The sequence below is a fragment of the Nomia melanderi genome, chromosome 3 (assembly GCF_051020985.1).
Source record: "Nomia melanderi isolate GNS246 chromosome 3, iyNomMela1, whole genome shotgun sequence".
NCBI classification, from domain to species: domain Eukaryota; kingdom Metazoa; phylum Arthropoda; class Insecta; order Hymenoptera; family Halictidae; genus Nomia; species Nomia melanderi.
In genome coordinates this window covers 9,124,885-9,148,680 of record NC_135001.1, presented here as the reverse complement: position 1 = coordinate 9,148,680, position 23,796 = coordinate 9,124,885, and the positions used below count along the sequence as shown (strand labels likewise).

The 23,796-nt window shown below is 40.1% G+C and overlaps 2 protein-coding genes across 11 annotated transcripts; both read left to right on the top strand.

Annotated features, from left to right (window-relative positions):
* The first annotated feature begins 204 nt into the window (after positions 1-204).
* Eb1 (microtubule-associated protein RP/EB family member 1) lies at positions 205-4,725 on the top strand. 5 transcript variants are annotated; one of them, XM_031982561.2, is made up of 7 exons: positions 213-468; positions 1,458-1,750; positions 3,147-3,378; positions 3,574-3,627; positions 4,198-4,289; positions 4,367-4,522; positions 4,603-4,725. In XM_031982561.2, exons 2-7 carry the CDS (start codon positions 1,484-1,486, stop codon positions 4,669-4,671), a joined length of 870 nt encoding a protein of 289 aa, XP_031838421.1. In that variant the 5' UTR covers positions 213-468; positions 1,458-1,483; the 3' UTR covers positions 4,672-4,725. The 5 variants fall into 5 exon arrangements, with proteins under 5 accessions (XP_031838445.1, XP_031838421.1, XP_031838448.1 ...); XM_031982565.2 differs by lacking the exon at positions 213-468 and adding an exon at positions 475-679; XM_031982575.2 differs by lacking the exon at positions 213-468 and adding an exon at positions 845-1,114.
* Positions 4,726-12,967: 8,242 nt separating this feature from the next.
* Positions 12,968-20,987, top strand: LOC116429956 (uncharacterized). 6 transcript variants are annotated; one of them, XM_076365745.1, is made up of 12 exons: positions 12,968-13,091; positions 13,928-14,115; positions 16,507-16,546; positions 16,620-16,785; positions 17,008-17,162; positions 17,313-17,399; positions 17,692-17,841; positions 18,273-18,458; positions 18,615-18,767; positions 19,543-19,606; positions 20,438-20,521; positions 20,711-20,987. In XM_076365745.1, exons 2-12 carry the CDS (start codon positions 14,102-14,104, stop codon positions 20,920-20,922), a joined length of 1,311 nt encoding a protein of 436 aa, XP_076221860.1. In that variant the 5' UTR covers positions 12,968-13,091; positions 13,928-14,101; the 3' UTR covers positions 20,923-20,987. The 6 variants fall into 6 exon arrangements, with proteins under 6 accessions (XP_076221860.1, XP_076221861.1, XP_076221858.1 ...); XM_076365746.1 differs by lacking the exon at positions 12,968-13,091 and adding an exon at positions 13,106-13,499 and having other exon boundaries at positions 20,714-20,987; XM_076365743.1 differs by lacking the exon at positions 12,968-13,091 and adding an exon at positions 13,106-13,499.
* The last annotated feature ends 2,809 nt before the right edge of the window (positions 20,988-23,796 follow it).

The following is a 23,796-nucleotide window of genomic DNA, read 5'->3' as shown; positions in this document are numbered from 1 at the left end:
ATACTAAAATGTTTGTGACATAAAATAATAATATATTTCTATTAATTTTTTTTTAAATATTCAGTTCAAAAATATTATGAAGAGAACAATGAAGACTAACAGTTGTAGATTTTACACACTTTCAAGATCGATGATTTTGTCCAAGATGGTCGTTGTGATTGGCGAGACTGTGACAACCGGCGGCAAAATGTGACACGCCTTGTGAAATAGGATTAAACATTTGATCTCCTCCATTAACGGAAATTGTGAATTCTTCAGTTTTGAACGTGTCTCCGAGTGAGGTACTCGTTTACCGCGAGGCTAAAATTATTCACTAAAATTTAGACGGTACCAATATATTATCCAATCATCTCGAAAGGAACCGTTAGAAGTTTCCGTTGTAAGTGCATTTGAACGATCTAGTGTACATTTGTCATCTGCGTGCGGGAACCACTCCCGATTGGTGTTACAGTGTTTCCGTATTACTCGGTAAGTCGTTATACGAGTATTTTAAGGTTTTTATAGGCATTAAAGGTCTCTTGATACATTTTTAATACAAATCAGCAGTTGCTGTTACATCTTAACGAAAATATTCGTGTTTCGAAATCTTGGTATTACGTAGAAGAAACCCTGAACATGTTGGGGGACAGTTTCGGGCCAAAAAAGTGAATGGAATGTTATTCCTTTTAAGTCTGACATGGTATGAACCATTTAAGGGATATTAAGTGATTGTTTTATGGTCTATAGAAAAATTTACAGTATTTCCCTGATACAACTATTATAGTGTTCGTTGTGAGCTTGTTACCACCGTCCCCACCATTTCTATTTATCAATCTCGTTCTCTCTCATCTTCAATAAAACGAAAAAGAACCGTCACGGATGACCATTTCGTTATGAGCTCGACGCCGGTATTAAATTGTATGTTCATAGCGAAAGAATTGTGTATTACATTCGGTCACTGTAGTTGAAACGGACTTTTGAACGCTGCAATCTTGTATTTAGTGTATATCTTTTATCGTATCTTAATGTATTGATAAGTCACAGTACAAGTGTTGTTAATTCTTGTTAGTCTTATAGGGAGGCGGACTTGATATTGGACTTAATTATAGTCGCTATAAATTTCAATGATAATTAGGTATATCCTTTTACAATACTGTAATCATACGATATGTATTTATTGAACCGCAACAATTGATCATTTAAGACCAATTCCATGATTATATATGTTCTTTTGTACGCCTTCTTTGATAATGCAAAAAGTTATAATGTAACAGAAAATTTATGAAGTTTTTCTAAATAGACATAAAATGTTGATCATATAGTTAAAAACTATGTCGATGACTATAAACGATTAATGAAATTTTCATACATCATGATTGCTAATGAAACATTTATTAAGGAAAATGAGAGGAAGCATATATGAGTCAACAAGAATATCTCTACCACAAATAGATAATTTCTTTATTGTTCTATTTCAGACACTGGCTTAGATAAGAATACCAAGATGGCTGTTAATGTTTATGCGACAAACGTAACATCTGAGAACTTGAGTCGACATGATATGTTGGCTTGGGTGAATGACTGTTTGCAAGCATCATTTACCAAGATCGAAGAGTTATGCACTGGTGCGGTTTATTGTCAATTCATGGACATGCTCTTCCCAGGTAGCGTAGCCTTGAAGAGGGTCAAGTTTAAGACGAACCTTGAACACGAATATATACAGAATTTCAAACTTTTGCAAGGTGCTTTCAAAAAGATGAACGTAGATAAGGTAAGTGAAACACTATTAATTTCAGTGATCGAAAGCTCTTTAGGTAAATATAGTACAAACTTTTGAATAAAGTATATTATCTATTATTAATTGTAAGATTCATAATAGTATTGTTAAAGGGGTCTTTCTACTTTTGTGCTTAAATGAACAGGTCAATAGAAAAGAAGTATAATTTTTTTCAGTTCTTCCTATCATAGGGAGACCCTTTACATTTAGAACTTAATATAGTTGAACAATAACAATAGTTTGAAATATACATTAATGAAATAAGACACTAGTATGAAGGTAAGCTTCGATAATGAAACCAGACACCATGTCAATACATGGAATCATATTGCTCCACATAAAACAGTTTTGTTACATGAATTGTAAAATACAGAAAATTATAATTCTATTGTTAATAAAATGGTTCAGGTAATACCAGTGGATAAGTTAATAAAAGGCCGCTTTCAAGATAATTTTGAGTTTCTACAATGGTTCAAGAAGTTCTTTGATGCAAATTATGATGGTCGTGAATATGAAGCTTATAAAGCCCGTGGTTGGGTACCATTGGGTTATGCGGTTGATGGAACACAAAATTTGTTAAACCCTCAATTTGTACTTTTGCCCCCTCAACCGAAGTCATCAAACATACAGCAAAAGCATACACAACATCGTGACATTGCCCCCCGCCAACAGCTGGGTACAGCAATATTGTGTCAATTTTATTATGTTACTTATAGCATGCTATTACAATATTTATGAAATTCAATAAATTATTTGTGTGCCGCATAAACAATTATTCTGGCTACGTATTGCACTTTACATGTACATCTAGCTATTTTAGGAGCAATTGTTGTAAAGTAGAAAGCACCTTCAGCTTTTGCAATTTTAGTCACATATAAATGTACAGTTATGCAATCTCGATCATATAAAGCACTGTATCACTTTATTGTTCATCTATTTTAAGTGTAAAGAAATGTTCCCTGTTATACTATTGCATTATGTTTAGTCATGTACATGGAAATTATGTGCTTATTTTAAATTTACGAATATATGTATATCCAGTACATGAATCAAATTTCTAAAATGCTTATTTACTATGTACGTAGAATGCTGTGATGACTGTTATTTTTAACAGTCTATAAATACATCTAAGTAGGGGGGTAACAGATTCTTAGAGATATACGACAGACTGAATTTTCTTTAATCTTCTTATGAAATCTATCATTACAAAAGTACTTTAAGTATACAATAGTAATTTATATAATGTATCTACAGTGACACGTCTACATCTGTTACAAATACCAACTTGAAATTTAATTTTAGTTGACCTTTGTTTATTTCTGTTATTTTATTAATTTAAATGATTTATTTTGTTATTTCGTTCCACAAGCTTTTTGCTAATCATTTGCAGATTGTTCCAATTGATAGGCTGGTGAAAGGCAGATTTCAAGACAACTTCGAGTTTTTACAATGGTTCAAGAAATTCTTTGATGCAAATTACTCCAGAACAGAGCCATACGAAGCACTTGCTATGAGAGGAGGAGAATCCATGGGTAGTGGTGGAAGTAATGCACCGCACGGCACTAATGCAAAACGCACTACTCCACGTGATGTAAATCCGACTAAACCAACAGCTCGTATCGGTACATTATTTCACATGTTTTTTCTTTTATGTTGTATTTGGTTTTACACCACTAAACATAATGCAAAACCATTTTGAAGATAAGCAACGTGTAAAAACGATCGATTTAACATTGGCTTTTTTCTAATTCATAATAATTAATAACAAAAGAACGGAGTTGTCTGTCCTAATAACACAAACAAAAATTTCACTTCAGGTGAGGGAACTGCGCCTCCTGCACACACAGCTAGTACCAAGTCTATAAGCAATAGTAATTATTTATTTTTAATATTTTTATGCTTGTTTCCCTTACTGTTTCTGTTTTATTACTGAGAAGTTCAAAAGAGGATATTCATATAGAAAGATCCGTTGAAATATCGGGGAATTTTGTCAGAATCGAAAATGATTTCTATTTCTTTAAAAGTAATTTCAAAATTGCTCATCCTTTATTTAACTGCTCAAATAATTAGATTTCTTTCGTTTTATTTGATTAGTGCATGATATATAATCATTTTAATTAAATTGCATATAAAATCATTTAGATATTTTTATTTAAATTTTCTTCTGTTTCATATACCTAAAATTTGAGTGTTACAATTAGAGTGCCTAAATATGTTAATGCATGCTTCTCTATTGTTTATATTACACACTATTTTGCATAAACTGTTATGCTTCCAGTCAGTACATACATTCACATTGCTTGTAAAGTGATTATACAGTATTATATTTTTTGATCTCTTTATCACTTGTATGTATTATCTGTGCAATAGAGTAGTAAATATTACTTTTAATATACAGAAGGAATGACAAATTATATAACGTTTTAAATTTTTTAATCTAGTTAATAAAGTACCAGCGCATCGCACACCAGTAAAGACGGGTACAGTTGGTAATCGTGGAGATAATGGAAAGGTGGAAGAACTTAGTGCTCAGGTATTTTAAGAGTTATATTTACCTTCAATACCAATTCAATATCTTCGAGTAGAAAAATATAATTTATTTTCTTCTAGCTGATGGAATTGAAAATGTCACTGGAAGGTTTAGAAAAAGAAAGAGATTTCTATTTTGGTAAATTACGTGACATTGAAGTTATGTGCCAAGATTGTGATAACGGAGATCCCCCACCAATAATACAGAAAATCTTAGAAGTCCTTTATGCTACGGAGGTACAGGTTTAATAAACTTTGTGTATTAAAAAATTCTCTTTTATCATTATCACGATATTACAATGTTTTTTTTCCGACAGGAGGGATTTGCACCACCTGAAGAATTAGAAGGTGATGGACTCGCGCCTGACGATGAAGAAGAATATTAAATTCACTTTTTGTACAATCATTATAAAAAAGATTAACAGCAAATTGTCCATGTGCGTTTCAGTCTCATTACGTTTGTGAGCCAGTATCAGTACCCTTTGCATAATTAATGAAGCTACCTTGTATAGCTATTTAAGCATTTTTGCGCCTTAATTTCGTTACGGAGTTCACCGAATTCATTGAAAGTTCGCACGTAATTAGGATAGGGCGAGCGCGCGCGCGCGCAAGAGAGAGAGAGAGAGAGAGAGAGAGAGAGAGAGAGAGAAAGAGAGTGAGAAAGATGAGAAAAAGATATATGTCGAGAATGATGCACTCGAATAACTTGTACTCTACAAGTAATTATTAAGAAGAAAACAGAATTAGTGATTTACATATTTCATAGTTCTTTATCGTATTACGAATAACGGTAGAACTTTGAACATCTGCAAGTTTCAAAGTATAAGAAAATAATGAAAAAAAAATTAATGGACCCGGGTTACTTGTCCGGGTCCAGTTTGTTATACAATGATCTTCTGTTAATTATGTTCGTTCATGTGTGAGTGTTTTCTTTTTTCATTGTTTGTAAATGCACTATGTTTTTATGGATAAATAAGATAACAATCTCGTCAGTTTGTCCTTTCGTACCTCGTTGTAGTTCCCCGACAAAATGTAGAATTATATTCGTGCATAATTATAGCGCTGTTCAACTTGTTCGTGCAACATGAAAAATGCACACAACTGATTGTTAGAAACATTTATTTCCTCCGTGGAAGAAACGACGATGTATGCTCGAACCAGAAACGCATTAAATTCTAAAAGTTTTATAAATCCCATTTTTTCAATCCTCAATGTAACGAAAAAAAAGAAACGTTTTATGATCGAAACGAAGAATTGTAAACTTGGCAATAGAATGGCAATTATTTTTCTCCTTTATCGAAAATAGAATATGAATGTAACCATTGATTTTTTCCCAGTGCTAATGTCTGGAGATGTTGAAGACAGTTCGACGAGGATTGGATTTTTAGTCGATGCGTAATTGATTTGTAATATTATTGATTTGCGCGTGGCAGACGAGTGTCTTTGCATCTCCATAGTCCGTCTTTCAGAACAAGAATGGCCTTAAACGATCAACTTCTGATTACAAAAGTACGGAATACGGAGTTCGTAACAAAAATGACTCTTGTCAAAAATGACGGTGATGCGTTTAGAAGTTTCACCAAGCTTCATTCGTTCTTCTTTAACTCGATATATTTCGGATTTTAATTTCTCATGGCTGTGTAACTATTTTTGATTTCCAATAAGGTTTTACGCTCAAGTTCTATTCTTAATTGAGGAACAACATTGAAAGCCGATATTGGGTCAATTAAATTGTCGAATTTTTTGATAAGGGCGGTTTTTGTACAACGGACCCCACAATTACTAGATCAAACATAAAGTGTATATCTCCGAGCATCGCGATGATTATGAGCGTGTGAATCAGTGAGTGTCCCTCCGCTAAAGAAAAATTTCAAAACAAGAAACAGGAATATGAAAAAAATTGTAAAGTTGCGTAATCACAGTGTGTAAGCAACAACGAGCGAAGATGTTCCAACACGCAACGAATAATCTGTGCATAATTTCGCGTGCGTCGTATTTGGATGTGTGTGTGTGCGTGTGTGTGTGTGTGTTTCTCGATCGCGTCTCGGAAAATGTGAACGAAAACACGAAATCGTCGGTTCAATTACACGAAGAAAGATTGTGTCACAAAACTTAGATTCTTAAGAATCCAACCTATTTAGTAAGTAAATGCGTCTATTTTATTGTTATTATCGTTTCAATTAAGCACGTGTATACGCGTTAAGTGTCACTCTCCTAAAAACGAAAGATTCACCGCCTTTCAACTTACCCTAACGTTCATTGCTCTTTATGTGCGTATATGCGGTCATGGCGCGGATGTGCTTCAAAATTTGGAAACCAATGAGGTAATAAACGTTTAACAGGATTCAAATATCGTGTCCTCATTTTTTCAAGCATGAGCTATACTTTCTAAACCAGGATCCCATAGTCCAGATTCATTTTCGACCAAAGGTATCCCGACCTTCCCACTGGTCAGCCGGATGTAGCTTTCGTCCCGATGAGACCTGGACCTGGACCCGGAGTCCCATCAGTGCTAAATCAGATGACTGCCCCTTGCCTTCGCGGTAATTCTGCCCGTCGGAATCCAAATTTTCCAGTTTGGAAACCTGGATTCTATACTATAGACTCATTTTAAACCAAAGGTATTCCGACTTTCCCTTTGGTCAGCCGGATATACCTTTTGTCCCGATAAGACCTGGACCTGGACCCGGAGTCCCATCAGTGCTAAATCAGATGACTGCCCCTTGCCTTCGCAGCAATTCTGCCCGTCGGAATCCAAGTTTTCCAGTTTGGAAACCTGGATTCTATACTATAGACTCATTTTAAAGCAAAGGTATCCCGACTTTCCCTTTGGTCAGCCGGATATACCTTTTGTCCCGATGAGACCTGGACCTGGACCCGAACGCCCATCAGTGCTAAGTCAGATGGCTGTGTCTGGCCGTCCCGGCAATTCTGCCCGCCGCAATCCAAGTTTTCCAGTTTGGAAACCTGGATTTTATAGCCTAGACACATCTTAAACCAAAGGTATCCCGACTTTCCCTTTGGTCAGCCGGATATACCTTTTGTCCTGATGAGACCTGGACCTGGACCCGGAGTCCCATCAGTGCTAAGGCAGATGGCTGCCTCTTGCCTTCCCGGCAATTCTGCCCGCCGGAATCCAAGTTTTCCAGTTTGGAAACCTGGATTCTCTAATCTAGACTCATTTTAAACCGAAGGTATCCCGACTTTCCCTTTGGTCAGCCGGATATACCTTTTGTCCCGATGAGACCTGGACCTGGACCCGAACGCCCATCAGTGCTAAGTCAGATGGCTGTGTCTGGCCGTCCCGGCAATTCTGCCCCCCGCAATCCAAGTTTTCCAGTTTGGAAACCTGGATTCTATAGCCTAGACACATCTTAAACCAAAGGTATCCCGACTTTCCCTTTGGTCAGCCGGATATACCTTTTGTCCCGATGAGACCTGGACCTGGACCCGGAGTCCCATCAGTGCTAAGGCAGATGGCTGCCTCTTGCCTTCCCAGCAATTCTGCCCGTCGGAATCCAAGTTTTCCAGTTTGGAAACCTGGATTCTATAATCTAGACTCATTTTAAACCGAAGGTATCCCGACTTTCCCTTTGGTCAGCCGGATATACCTTTTGTCCCGATAAGACCTGGACCTGGACCCGGATTCCCATCAGTGCTAAATCAGATGACTGCCCCTTGCCTTCGCAGCAATTCTGCCCGTCGGAATCCAAGTTTTCCAGTTTGGAAACCTGGATTCTATACTATAGACTCATTTTAAAGCAAAGGTATCCCGACTTTCCCTTTGGTCAGCCGGATATACCTTTTGTCCCGATGAGACCTGGACCTGGACCCGAACGCCCATCAGTGCTAAGGCAGATGGCTGCCTCTTGCCTTCCCGGCAATTCTGCCCGCCGGAATCCAAGTTTTCCAGTTTGGAAACCTGGATTCTCTAATCTAGACTCATTTTAAACCGAAGGTATCCCGACTTTCCCTTTGGTCAGCCGGATATACCTTTTGTCCCGATGAGACCTGGACCTGGACCCGGAGTCCCATCAGTGCTAAGGCAGATGGCTGCCTCTTGCCTTCCCGGCAGTTCTGCCCGTCGGAATCCAAGTTTTCCAGTTTGGAAACCTGGATTCTATAGTCTAGACACATTTTAAACCGAAGGTATCCCGACTTTCCCTTTGGTCAGCTGGATATAGCTTTCGTCCCGATGAGACCTGGACCTGGACCCGAACGCCCATCAGTGCTAAGTCAGATGGCTGTGTCTGGCCGTCCCGGCAATTCTGCCCGCCGGAATCCAAGTTTTTCAGTTTGGAAACCTGCATTCTATAGTCTAGACTCATTTTAAACCAAAGGTATTCCGACTTTCCCTTTGGTCAGCCGGATATACCTTTTGTCCCGATGAGACCTGGACCTGGACCCGGAGTCCCATCAGTGCTAAATCAGATGACTGTCCCTTGCCTTCGCAGCAATTCTGCCCGTCGGAATCCAAGTTTTCCAGTTTGGAAACCTGGATTCTATACTATAGACTCATTTTAAAGCAAAGGTATCCCGACTTTCCCTTTGGTCAGCCGGATATACCTTTTGTCCCGATGAGACCTGGACCTGGACCCGAACGCCCATCAGTGCTAAGTCAGATGGCTGTGTCTGGCCGTCCCGGCAATTCTGCCCCCCGCAATCCAAGTTTTCCAGTTTGGAAACCTGGATTCTATAGCCTAGACACATCTTAAACCAAAGGTATCCCGACTTTCCCTTTGGTCAGCCGGATATACCTTTTGTCCTGATGAGACCTGGACCTGGACCCGGAGTCCCATCAGTGCTAAGGCAGATGGCTGCCTCTTGCCTTCCCGGCAATTCTGCCCGCCGGAATCCAAGTTTTCCAGTTTGGAAACCTGGATTCTCTAATCTAGACTCATTTTAAACCGAAGGTATCCCGACTTTCCCTTTGGTCAGCCGGATATACCTTTTGTCCCGATGAGACCTGGACCTGGACCCGGAGTCCCATCAGTGCTAAGGCAGATGGCTGCCTCTTGCCTTCCCGGCAGTTCTGCCCGTCGGAATCCAAGTTTTCCAGTTTGGAAACCTGGATTCTATAGTCTAGACACATTTTAAACCGAAGGTATCCCGACTTTCCCTTTGGTCAGCTGGATATAGCTTTCGTCCCGATGAGACCTGGACCTGGACCCGAACGCCCATCAGTGCTAAGTCAGATGGCTGTGTCTGGCCGTCCCGGCAATTCTGCCCGCCGGAATCCAAGTTTTTCAGTTTGGAAACCTGCATTCTATAGTCTAGACTCATTTTAAACCAAAGGTATTCCGACTTTCCCTTTGGTCAGCCGGATATACCTTTTGTCCCGATGAGACCTGGACCTGGACCCGGAGTCCCATCAGTGCTAAATCAGATGACTGTCCCTTGCCTTCGCAGCAATTCTGCCCGTCGGAATCCAAGTTTTCCAGTTTGGAAACCTGGATTCTATACTATAGACTCATTTTAAAGCAAAGGTATCCCGACTTTCCCTTTGGTCAGCCGGATATACCTTTTGTCCCGATGAGACCTGGACCTGGACCCGAACGCCCATCAGTGCTAAGTCAGATGGCTGTGTCTGGCCGTCCCGGCAATTCTGCCCCCCGCAATCCAAGTTTTCCAGTTTGGAAACCTGGATTCTATAGCCTAGACACATCTTAAACCAAAGGTATCCCGACTTTCCCTTTGGTCAGCCGGATATACCTTTTGTCCTGATGAGACCTGGACCTGGACCCGGAGTCCCATCAGTGCTAAGGCAGATGGCTGCCTCTTGCCTTCCCGGCAATTCTGCCCGCCGGAATCCAAGTTTTCCAGTTTGGAAACCTGGATTCTCTAATCTAGACTCATTTTAAACCGAAGGTATCCCGACTTTCCCTTTGGTCAGCCGGATATACCTTTTGTCCCGATGAGACCTGGACCTGGACCCGGAGTCCCATCAGTGCTAAGGCAGATGGCTGCCTCTTGCGTTCCCAGCAATTTTGCCCGCCGGAATCCAAGTTTTCCAGTTTGGAAACCTGAATTCTATAGCCTAGACACATTTTAAACCAAAGGTATCTCGACCTTCCCACTGGTCAGCCGGATGTAGCTTTCGTCCCGATGAGACCTAGGCCTGGACCCGGAGTCCCATCAGTGCTAAGTCAGATGGCTGCGTCTTGCCCTCCCGGCAATACTGCCCGTCGGAATCCAAGTTTTCCAGTTTGGAAACCTGGATTCTATACTATAGACTCATTTTAACGCAAAGGTATCCCGACTTTCCCTTTGGTCAGTCGGATATACCTTTTGTCCCGATGAGACCTAGACCTGGACCCGGACGCCCATCAGTGCTAAGTCAGATGGCTGTCTCTGGCCGTCCCGGCAATTCTGCCCGCCGGAATCCAAGTTTTCCAGTTTCGAAACCTGGATTCTATAGCCTAGACACATCTTAAACCAAAGGTATCCCGACTTTCCCTTTGGTCAGCCGGATATACCTTTTGTCCTGATGAGACCTGGACCTGGACCCGGAGTCCCATCAGTGCTAAGGCAGATGGCTGCCTCTTGCCTTCCCGGCAATTCTGCCCGCCGGAATCCAAGTTTTCCAGTTTGGAAACCTGGATTCTCTAATCTAGACTCATTTTAAACCGAAGGTATCCCGACTTTCCCTTTGGTCAGCCGGATATACCTTTTGTCCCGATGAGACCTGGACCTGGACCCGGAGTCCCATCAGTGCTAAGGCAGATGGCTGCCTCTTGCGTTCCCAGCAATTTTGCCCGCCGGAATCCAAGTTTTCCAGTTTGGAAACCTGAATTCTATAGCCTAGACACATTTTAAACCAAAGGTATCTCGACCTTCCCACTGGTCAGCCGGATGTAGCTTTCGTCCCGATGAGACCTAGGCCTGGACCCGGAGTCCCATCAGTGCTAAGTCAGATGGCTGCGTCTTGCCCTCCCGGCAATACTGCCCGTCGGAATCCAAGTTTTCCAGTTTGGAAACCTGGATTCTATACTATAGACTCATTTTAACGCAAAGGTATCCCGACTTTCCCTTTGGTCAGTCGGATATACCTTTTGTCCCGATGAGACCTAGACCTGGACCCGGACGCCCATCAGTGCTAAGTCAGATGGCTGTCTCTGGCCGTCCCGGCAATTCTGCCCGCCGGAATCCAAGTTTTCCAGTTTCGAAACCTGGATTCTATAATCTAGACTCATTTTAAACCGAAGGTATCCCGACTTTCCCTTTGGTCAGCCGGATATACCTTTTGCCCCGATGCGACCTGGACCTGGACCCGAACGCCCATCAGTGCTAAGTCAGATGGCTGTGTCTGGCCGTCCCGGCAATTCTGCCCGCCGGAATCCAAGTTTTCCAGTTTGGAAACCTGGATTCTATAGTCTAGACACATTTTAAACCGAAGGTATCCCTACTTTCCCTTTGGTCAGCCGGATATACCTTTTGTCCCGATGAGACCTGGACCTGGACCCGGAGTCCCATCAGTGCTAAGTCAGATGGCTGTCTCTTGCCTTCCCGGCAATTCTGCCCGTCGGAATCCAAGTTTTCCAGTTTGGAAACCTGCATTCTATAGTCTAGACTCATTTTAAACCAAAGGTATCCCGACTTTCCCTTTGGTCAGCCGGATATAGCTTTCTTCCCGATGTGTCATAGCCCTGGACCCGTAGTCCCATCAGTGCTATGGCAGATGGCTGCCCCTTGCCTTTCCGGCAATTCTGCCCGTCGGAATCCAAGTTTTCCAGTTTGGAAACCTGCATTCTATAGTCTAGACTGATGTTCGGCCAATGTTATCCAGTCCTTGCCATTGGTCTGCCGGATGTGGCTTTCGTCCCGATGAGACCTCGACCAGGGATCTCATCACTGGTAAGTTGTACGGTATGTCATATGGTAGTCAAATTGCTAAGTGCCAAGGTAGCTAAATTAGTACGTTCCAAGGTAGCTAAGTTGGTAAGAACCAAGTTAGCTAAGTCGATATGTAGTAGTGTTGCTAAGTTGCTATGTGGCAGGTACCTAAAGTGCTACGTGGCTGGTAGCTAAGTTGCTGAGTAGAAGGTAGCTGGTATGTACCTATAGTTATTAATGTTGGCCTAGTTGCCTTATGTTTTAGAAATGTAATGGAGCATGGGCACGCGGCCGCATGCTCCAACTCAGCTCGCGGGTTGGTCAGGTACCAGAACGTACCGAATCTAATTCCGCCATTACTGTCGGGCCGAGCACCGCGAATGAACGTTTCTCCCTACCCCCCTTCATTTTTGTGAAACAGTAACGCTTTATAGCTGTCCCCGTTCTTTGTCAGTTAGCTTCGCCCTACTACTTTCTACGGTAATTTAGGTACAATACATTGAAACAAATTTTTTTCTTTTTTTATGTCACTTTCAATAGACTTATTGTGATTCTTTGACTTTGGTCAATAGTACAGAGAATTTTCTGAAAATCAGTATACTAAACAATTATATATTATTTTTGATTTTTGTTTATGTATTATATATTGTATTACTATATATTACATCATGTTATATAACATATGATATATGAGTACATATTTTTGAATAATCTTATACTCAGCTGTTTTTAATTTATATTAATAAATTTATTATTCTGCCATATAATTGCGTATTATTGTATACTATTAAAGTAAATTCTCATATTTTTTTGTGAAAAGTCGATTTAAACCTTCAATTTTGCACAGATCAGACAAGTACCCCACTGTGCGACGCTTTTCCGATGCCAGTCGCTGCAGTGACCGGCACGTGACAACTCCCCTGTGGTGTTCCGAGTTCACCGGTCTTCCCTTGAACCTGAGGATCGCTGGCAGGTAGCGTGCGACTCCTCTGGTATCCAGCAACCCGATCGGTCTCCCTCGTTGCTGAGCTCAAGTGAGGCATCCCGGCGAACGCGTCAAGATCGTTTGTCATCTTGATCGATTTGCGTCGCGGTTTCAGCGGAGACGTGACTTGACGGGACAGCCGGAAGCGTGTCAGCATTATATATTCCGCGTGATTATATAACACGTTAGTTTTACGATCTCGATCTTGCGGTCTCCGGCGTGATACCGCGCGCACGGCCAGTTACCAGTTATTCGTCGATCGTGTTTGGGTGATCGTACGGCTTCGCGAGACGCGTCTCCCATGGGGTCTTGATCATGTTAGTCTCTGCCCAACCAGTAGTCGCTACGCCTGTGTGCCGGTGTTATGGATCGAGGTGGTTCTGTTGAAATCGTTCCGTACGTTTCTCTGTTCCTTGAAATTCTTCCGGCGCGGAGGATGATTCTTTGTAACGCAACGCGTTCGCCGCTGATGTTCCGAGGATCTAGAAGTCTGTTTCTACGGTCTTTCTGGTGTTCGGGAATAATTGAACTGTGAAGATCGTTGGAAATTTTAATGGATGACTTGTGAAAATTGAACGGAAATTAGCTTTGTTAAGTGTGGTTTTGTTAAATGTTCATTTCGGTGAATGTTGTCTGTCTCGATCGATTTTCTGAAAAAAGGGAAAAACGATTGGACGGTTTAGAAGAGTTGAATTATTTGCTCAATTCTCATATTTTATTTTCACTGAATCGGTTGATCGCTCTAGATTGAACATAGCGGCCGACGAGTTATTTCATTTGCGAATCGTTCCGTCTTTAATTTACGTTTGGAAACCATTCCGCAGGATTTAGAAATCACGTCGAAACTCTCATTGGATGCTTCGAATAAGGCGGTTTACGTTGAACAAGTTCGTTCTGCTGTTAACGTTCGCCCTTGCCGACCTAAACAACAGAAAAACTCCTGCGTAGCTTCCTCAAGCGCAGTACGTTGCGAGCGAGCATCGTGTACCGATATTATCATGACCAACTTTCGGTGAGTCTCGTATTTTTTTCTTTCACCCTTTAATTAACAAAGTGGAGATTCTTTTCTTCGATAGGTAGAGCAGTGTCTGGTAGACCCTAATATTTTTCTTGCGACTTGAAAAGAAAGAAACAAGTACTCTGTTCGAGTTTCACGTGGTCTCTGTGATTGCCCCTCGTCAATCAGCAGCGTTTATATCGTTGTTTCCGCAACGACGCGCGAAGAAACAATTTTTATTTCGCGTTACGTGTCCGTTCTTTACAAGTGTTTCTTTGCGCTCCGGCGGATAACACCGGGTCACGTCTTCCCGATAGCGACATTATTGCCGCTACTTTTCTTGTTGTTTGTTTATTGGCTCGTCCAGGCCTCGCCGATAGAATTTTCTTCTGTGAATGAACTGGTTTTCTAATTTCTGTTACTTCTCTTTGATCTGTGACGTGCGCTGAGAGCGAAGTTTGTATCAAATAACCTAGGGGAGAATGTTTGGAAGTACTACGGAAGACAATTAGAGTAACTGTAACGGAGTTTGAAACTGCCGCTATTCAAAAGAAAGTGCGACTATAATGTCTGCGCCAAAGCTTGGAATTAATTAGCTCGAACGAGGTAAGGACTTAGATTTGTGGAATTTTGGGGTTGCGTCCTTGTAATTGTTGACTATCAGTAGTTTTTCAGTTTCATTGGAAAGTTGATCTTTATTGTTTTGTTATTATAAGTCATACTATTCTATAGTAAATAATACATGATTGACCGTCTTACTATCTTATTCAATGTTTATATCTTACTACGTGCAATTTGTCAATCAAATTGTATCGCATATACCAATCAGTACTATACTTATAAATTTTCACAGTTCTCGAGATATTTTTACACTTGTCGATGAGCCGCATAAGAATGATAAAGTAATTCACGGCAAGAACAATAAAATCATCGCCTGAGTGAACTAGGTTCTCCGATGCAAAGTAGGTTTAGCAGAAAATCGAACAGTTCACCGAGTGCACGTGTACCCGTTTGTCTTGATCAACGTATCTTCCTTTAACTTATTACTCCCAGCTTTGTTTAATCGGAGGAATGTTTAGATCGATGATTTTGAATGGACGAAATATAATTACCGAAATTTCTCGGCTTTCTTCTTTTCCCCAATCGGTCCAGTTCAAGTGTTTAAACATTAATAATGCGATACAAAATGTGACAAAAGTTGCCCAACGTGCAGTTTATAATTGTCAATAGAAGATACGTTGATCAGAAAGCATACGACAAAAAAATTCTTTTTACTCGCCACTGTGCGTGGCGTTTCGCAGCGGGGACACTTCATCATGGGAGTTTCTGCGGTCCAAGTGATACGACGAGGTCATGCCTTCTCGATAGCGGATTATCACCGCTGCATTTCTTATTGTTCATTTATTACCGATTTATTGCGGAGGAGAATTTTATTCGCGTGAACCCGCCAACGAACTGTCCGGGAAGAACAAAGTCGAAAATGTTAGTAGGTTCGTGTCACAGGTCAGCCAGCCTCTCTCTCCCCCACTTTCACGGAAGTAGCACTTCCATCATTTCTATATTTATTTATAAAAATAAACGTCTCCTTATCTCTTCGACGGCAACACTGTATCGAAATTAACTAAAAAGAAGTGTCTCCTGTTACTCCTGATTAGGTTTAACCTTTTTCATGGTGTTGACGACGAGATAACGCGTTAATGGAACTTCATCTCCGTCCTTCGTTCTTTCTTTCTATTGAGTAAAATATTCTCGCATTTAAATCGTTTCTGAATACGATCTATCATTTTTGACATATCGTGATTTTCGAGAAACTTGTATGGCACTTGGGTCAGTTGTTAATCAAATGAATCAAACTAGAAGGACCAGACGTTGATGACTAATGGAGGCGTCGGCGCCGCGATTCCTGCCGTTGGAAGCAAAAACTGCTCGATAGTGCAACATTTCAAAGTGTAAAAATAGAGCAGTTATCTGTGCATCGCGGTGTTCGAGCCACAGCGAATGAATTGGCGGCCAGGATTTATGGGTCTTCGATGGATCGACTCATTTTCACGCGTTCCGCATTGCTGGCGTGATAAAGGACGGCAAGGGGGGGGGGGGGAGGCGGCACGTCGCATTTCGTTCGTTCTTTAATCGGTGCTGTCGTCTTCCCCGAGTAAGCAGAAACCGGGGACCTTCCTCGAAAAATAATAGGAAGTTGGATCACCACACGATTTCTCACTCCCTGCAGCTGGGGTCATGTGGCCCGCCCCCTGTACAATGTCGTTGAACTCGAGTTATCACAGGAGATCACGAAAAAAGACGATATCTCAATGCTCACCGAAATATTTTCCTCAAATATTTGAAAATAATCGAAGATATATTTTTCCCCTGTTATTTACGTTGCTTCACTTGCGTCTTCGTTTCCAGATCGACTTCGAACATGGAGAAAGAAGAGTCTACGGCCGCCGTGAGTGTCGAAATACTGTATTTTCTGCGATTATTCATTGTTTCTTTGGTGTAATTCGTTGTATAATCATCAGGTAGCGACGCAGAGATCGGAAGGTATGATAGGATGGGTCGAGTCGATGATCGTTACGATGTCGCAAACGTCTGTGGGTCTGTCGTTCTTCAGACTGATCGATTCTTTCCTGTGGGTCGTGGAGAAGTCGGCGCAATGGAGCCTGCCGTCCCATGAAATCAGCGCTGGTAATTCAGAAATAGGAATAGATATTTGAATAACGTAATTACTGGTTTGCTTGGAAGTATTGATGTATTGGTGTTTAAAAGATTCATCAAATGTTCATCGAGTCATTCATTAAATAATTTAACTAAAAATTCATAATTCTTAATAATTTATAATAATTCATAATAATTCATAATTCACAATAATTCATTGATTGATTAAGTAATTTCTCTGTGTCGAAATAGAGGAAAATGGAAAGGTGTTCGGGAAAATTGAATTGGTCAGACCTTTACCTTGGATCCTGTTCTTACCAAGTTTGATCATCTTACGGATGATCAGAGGCGGACTCAACGTGGGCGCTTTCATTTTGGGCTATCCTCAAATACAACCCAGTGGAATGGTAAATAATTCGTTATAAATATTAATTGATACTGCGATACCAAAATCATCACCGAGCAATTCAAGCACGTGTCTTTTCCCGTTTAAAAGATAAATTAATCTTAATTGAAGTACACTGCTCTTTCATCTGATTCGTATGTCCAACCCACAGGTGAAAATCGTGCAAAAGGGTCGCAGGCGTTTAAGAGCGCTGAATTTGAAGGCGGTGAAATCATCGAGGCGTAAGACGTGCAACAAGGTATATTAGCAATTTTAAATTCCATTCGCCGTGTTTCTTTTATCGTTCTCCGTCGTGTATACCTGTTTATACCTAGACACTCCTGGACCCAGTACGTTTGCTTGAAAAAGAAAAATGTAGTTAAACAGAGATCGGTTCGTAGATGTCCGTAGTGTTTAACTAATGGCACTCCTTTATTGGTCAGTTTTAAAAGAATTCCAATAGATTTTGTAGATTCTATCCTCTCCGACACCGTCGATCCTTAGACAGTTGATTAAACTTAGCACGATAATAGTCTCGGTGATGGATGTAGGACAAGAGGTTGACGATGATCGAGGCCAAGAAGGCCCTGATCAAATCCATAAGATTGACACTGTCGACGTTGTCTTGCTTGGACTCGTCTAAGTTATCGCCGTCCCCACCGCCCACTAAAATTCGTATAACCGGCTCGGATCTCGAAACGGTAAGTGAAATTAGCTTGTAATCACATTGTGCATGTCCATCGGTTAATTAAAATCAATTATCGGAATGCAGAGGGGAAGTGCCTTTAGTGTAATGTGGTTTGAAGTTTTCAAGATTTTTAAGAATACATGCAAGTACAGTTAGCAACGAAAGTATTTGAGCAACCTGGTAAGAAATAAATTATTGTTAGAAAGATTGTACACCGTACATTACCATCTGTTGAAACACGTTGCATTCGTGGTGCATAGATGCACTAAAATTGACAAAATATTTAGCATGTAAGCAAATTACGAAACATTTGTTATGTCTAAGCATGCATCGCGTTCGAATGCTGACTGTATATACTTGTGATATTAAAGAGTCCACATTTAAAGGTGTAAAATACAGATGATCGAGTTCAGTAAAAAATAATTAATAATCCGCATATTACAGGCAATAACCCCAGACCAAAATTCGACCACAGAATCCGCCGGAAGTCCTATGCACACAGAACCGAAACGCAAATTCTCTAAAGTGAGTATGGACTCAGACAGCACTGATGAGTCTGAGAACGAAAGCCTGCCATCGAAGATCAACAGATATGCCTCGATAGACAGTACGCAAGACTCCGATTTCAATGTAAGTGAACTAAACAAATTGATGATCAAAAATTAATCCTTTACTTTGAAAGATATGTCATTCACCTGATGTACGTGCTAAAGGAGTTTTTGTATTTTCTGTTGAATATTATTTGAAATTTTTCAATTCCTCGTTGACGTAGAAATCATTTTTCAGCCCGCCGACTGTACCTCGGAATCCAGCTCGTCGAGCAGCGCAGACGAAGTGGAGAAGATCGTTTCGTTGTCCGAATTGGAAGACGTTAAGAAACAGGCTGAAGAAATGCTGAACGAATTGAAAGAAAGGTCAAACGAGCGTCCCGTGAATAAGGTAAACACGATCTTCGCAGCTGTTCTCCTTTCACATTACGTGTACTTCATGTTAAACGCGTTGACTCCGTATTAAATTCGTAAAAAATTTTTTATGCGAACTACGTGAACGATTTGGATGTTCGGAAAATTTTACTTTCTACGATATCACATCAAAACTTGTAATTATTGATGAGAAAACTCTCGGAGAGTTTTAATAATCTCTGGGCAAAGTCTCGTCAACGACGATAATTTCGATTAATCGTGCATTTTAAAAGTATGTAACAAGAGAAATGCTGATCACAATTATAATAACAATAATAAAAGGAACATTAATTCGAGAAGAATCTATGATAATTCCTGGACGATATCCTGGATAAATTACGACGGAACGAATTAGACACGATAAGGAGGCTCGAGTGTCCGCCATCTTGAAGTAGCGATAAGTTCGACTGACTATAGTTCTTTCCTGCTGATGAAATTGAGGGAAAAGAAATATAAAGACAAAAGAATGTGATCGTTTAATACTTAAATACATATTATTTCTAGCAAATTTCCCCGAAGATCAATAATTCATTCGTTTGAAAAATAAAAACAATAACTGCTTACTTAATCTATCATTAATATTGAAAAGAAGTAAATAACTACATAGTAACTTACCCTTAACATTTAAGAATTAATTTGTAGATCGACAAATTTTTAATATTTTTAAGATAGTTTAAGACTTTTAAGATAGATTGCGTACAAACGGGTGTAAGAAAGAAAATCGTTTTATTCGTTACGTTGACAAATTTCAGGAAACGAGCGACCAGGAAACGAAGGAAGAGATGGCGATGGGCGTGGATCGTGTCGACAGTCCGGGTGAGTCCGTCTACTCGTCAGCAATGGAATTCGATGAGGATGAGGATGAGCCATTTTACTCGCCCCAATGCTGGACAAGTGATACACCGGTGTAAATCGTTTTGTAGCCATTTGAAACCGGTGCGTCACTCTTCCAGCTGACGAGGTTCACTTTTCGCTCTCTACTTCAAATCGAGACGCAGAGAAGCATCGAACTGAAATCAAATCCGAACTAAATATTGTCTATAATAGTTTGTATGATTCTACAAGCAACGCACAAAATCGTTTCTCAGACGATTACCATAAGATTACCAGTGTTAGGTTTACGGAGTCTTACTTATGAAAGTACGCCGTCAAGTTTAAGAAGCGACAGAATAAAGAAGATTCTCTCAGGTCAATTGTTTAATCTCTCGATTTCGCCTTGCCCCGATATTCATAATATTCTCTTCTGTCATAGAAAGTAAAGTAAAATAATTTATAATGTTAGAGGCAAGCGTACGATGCCACGAGTAGGCTGCGGATGTTTATGCAAATCATTTTTCCGGTTCGACTTGTGAGAACAGGATTTGAGACCTGTCGACTCGATGAATAATTTGAAGGGTTAAAAATGCATAAAATCTGCAGTCTGGATCTGCTTGGAGCTTATGAACAAATTGGGGTTGGTTTTCCGAGTTCTGTCTTAGCGGCAAGGCATTGCTCGTCGCCAGATTTGTCTTTTATATCGAGAAAGTCGGTGTCACAAGTTAAGTGCAATTGTCTTTGCAGTGACAGTAACGTTGCTTTCATCAGTTTTGTACATGTTGTCATGGCAGAGGATATTAATCGAGATAATTAATGTTTCTGTCTTTGTAGAATCCCAAACACAGGCCGACAAACACGTATCGAACGATTTTATCAACGGAGAAAAAAATTCCTGCTTGACAGAAACGTCTCCAGGTAATCTAAAATAATGAATTACAAATTACGCATTCTTTATAAAAAAAAAGTTTATAGAATTTACTGTCAATTATTACACTATGAAATACACAATTTTCAATTTTAACTTTAATTCAACTAATTCAATTTTAATTTTTTATCAACATATTAACAACGAATATACTGATACAAATACTATTCATTATCAAGCAGTAACAGCAGCACCGCCACCACCGCCGCCACCAACACCGAAGCAAGAGGTCACCAATGGCGTAGCCACCGAAAAGCGTCACCAGAAACCGAATCAAAAACCAAACGTACCGGCGCACCTTCGGGGCTCAAATTCGAAGGACCAGGCGCCTCATCATCAAGATAAAAAGAGTAGTCCACGCAAGAAGACCGGACGATACAACACGAAATAGAAGAAAAATCTTGAAAAATTGAAAACTGAGCAAAGACATCGTGCTCTGAGTTCACGCAAATACAAGTTCTCTAAGGAACTTCGTAAGGGTGGTTTCCACGCCTAAAATTTCGGTCGTGTCTGCACGACCGTCGGTTTAATTCTTACGAAATGATACTGGGTACACGCGCGCAAGAAGCTACGTTATCGATAAGGCTGCGGTGTTGTAATCGAACGGTTAAGATCAAGCGTTGCGTGATCGAGCCGGTTGACGCTGATACCGGTCTGATATCAGACCGCTATCAATCGCGATTTTTGGCGAGCCCAGGAAACAATGTCAACCTTTAGGATACAGGAACGATTAATTTCTTTTTATACAATTGTATAAATATTTCGATAATTCTCGATGTAAGATTTACTTTCGTTAACATGCAACAAGGAAATGTGATATTTCGTAAAAGATCCGTACTATAAGCAACCATTGCTCGCCTCGTATTAGAATAAATACAATCCATTTGTCTTTAGGAAATAATGTTTATTCGGGATTTCGAATGACTTCGACATTTTTGCTCGAGTTTATATTCTGTATTTGTGTCGATGTTTATGGGAAGTATACAGAGGTGGAAGTATAAATGGACAATATTATGGTTTTTTATGAAATTGAGGTAACGATTGTTTATATTAATGTTACGTGGGATTCGAATCTCTTCTCGGATCGTTCGATTACAGTAACGGAGCATGAGTCATTGAAACATAATCTCGTCACTATCACCTCTACTCGAATCATCGGCCGGTTAATTATTTCGCCATTCGGTTGTTTCATTGTTTCGTCCGCGAGCATTCACGTGTCCTGTGTGTGAACGAGAAGGGCAACGGACATTCGTAGCTCATGAGCGTACACTCTTGTATCCATTTGTTGTCATTTGTTGTCATTATGGTTGTACGATTAATTTTATGTTAATAAATTATTTAATCGCAGGCCCTGTCGCATTGTGAAATCACCGAGTTCCAATTCCTGCAATTGCCATGCGTGTTCTACGATGATATAACCGGGGAATTGTAATAAATAATCTTCGATCGAGAAGTCGCCGCGTTGTTTAGTCTGAATTCGGATTTTTCGTTAGTTAGAGACGGATTTCAATGTTTCTCGCTGCTCGAATTCGATATCGTGAGATTTAGAGGACGCGTTGCGTCTTATGGGTGAAATAATCATAACAATGATGATTCCAAATATATCGTTTCGATAAGCAGCTCGTGTCGACCAATTACAAAATGGAATAAATAAATTCTATTCAGAAATTTACGATACGAGAAATGTGGCATCGATAACGGAAGAGTTCTCATTGGACTTAATCTATATATTTAATTCTAAGGGAAATCAGTTTCGAATAATTGCTCTTCCAACTACAATCCGTGAAACACTTTATTTGTTTAATGCGTTAAATCCTTTTCAGCGATGTTTGTTCTCCGACACCCTATACATTGCAATCTAAAGAGAATTATGTAATTTATCGCAATGTACACCGATTTTTTTTGGACCTTCTTCCGTGGAAAAATTCTCCGGCTGATTGCAAGTACGCAATAAAGTACGAAGACGTCGCGTTGTTATATTGTTCACGATATTAATAATAATGATACGCCATGTTCCATCTTGCGAAAAAAATAATCTCTTATCGTGACTCACGATAAGTAGAGATTACTGCCCATATGCCGTACATGTGCTTGATGGACAGATAAGTGCGTTACACTGTCCTAGAAAACTGAACGAACTACCGATCGTGTTTGTGAGCCATTAAGAATTCACTCTTAAAAATAAAAAAAATAAATAATTGGGGGAAATCTGTCGCACAAAATATGGAACATACTTTTACATTGATGTGATAGTAGCAACAATAATAATAGTTGAGAACTAATAATAATAATTAGCAGTTTTGTAAATGTAACATATTTTAATTTGATGCCATCATTGACGCTGCCAACAACACCACCTTCTTCATACAGCATCAAACAATTTTGTTTATCGAGATTCTTTATTTCATTTATTTCATATTATTCCAATTTGGATAGAAACAGTATATAAAATGTTTTTAAATTTGTAGGAAGCTTTTCACAAAAGAATGAAGCTATTTGTTTTGAGTGAATAAGCTGTTTTGTTGTTTTGCATCGGTATACCTGGAGTTACATTGATGTTTCCTGTTTAACAACGGATTAATTCAAATTGATTTTTGAAACTTTTCAGAGGCTGCAGTAAGTCTTGTATAAGCCAGTATATGACAATTTCAACATTTTTAATGATACTGAAACAATCAGAAATAATTATGATAACATGAAACATATTCTCAGTATGATCTCGTACCAACAAGAATCTTCTACATTGAGATGATGAATCATTTTTCCGATATGAATGACAGAAGATTACATTAATATTGATCATTTTTATAAATGAATTCACGTTTGATTAATTGCTTTCCCATTCTATCGAATGATCGAAAAGTACCATGCTAAACTAAATGTTTCACGCGCAATAATTTAAGTTCCTAATTCATTCCTTCATTATTTCCAATGTATCAAATACCGTCTACATATCAAATACCGTCTTCAATCGTTTCCACTTCAAATTCATTCAAAATCATTCTTAGACACTTTTTTCATGATTCCTTCTGTTCAATTCTGCAGATGATCTTACAGATGCAGACGACCAGTAAATTCGATGCTCACTTATCGGGATCGTTGCATATATGAATACAGATACGGAAGGAAATGTTTCGCTTTATCAGTGCACTCGTAGCAGGCACTGTTCGGTAGCACTTGTCGACTAAGCCTGGATACTTCACCTCGAGGGTCTCTTGTCATTAACAAATTGTAAGGTACGGCCGATCGTCGAGTGCAACAATTA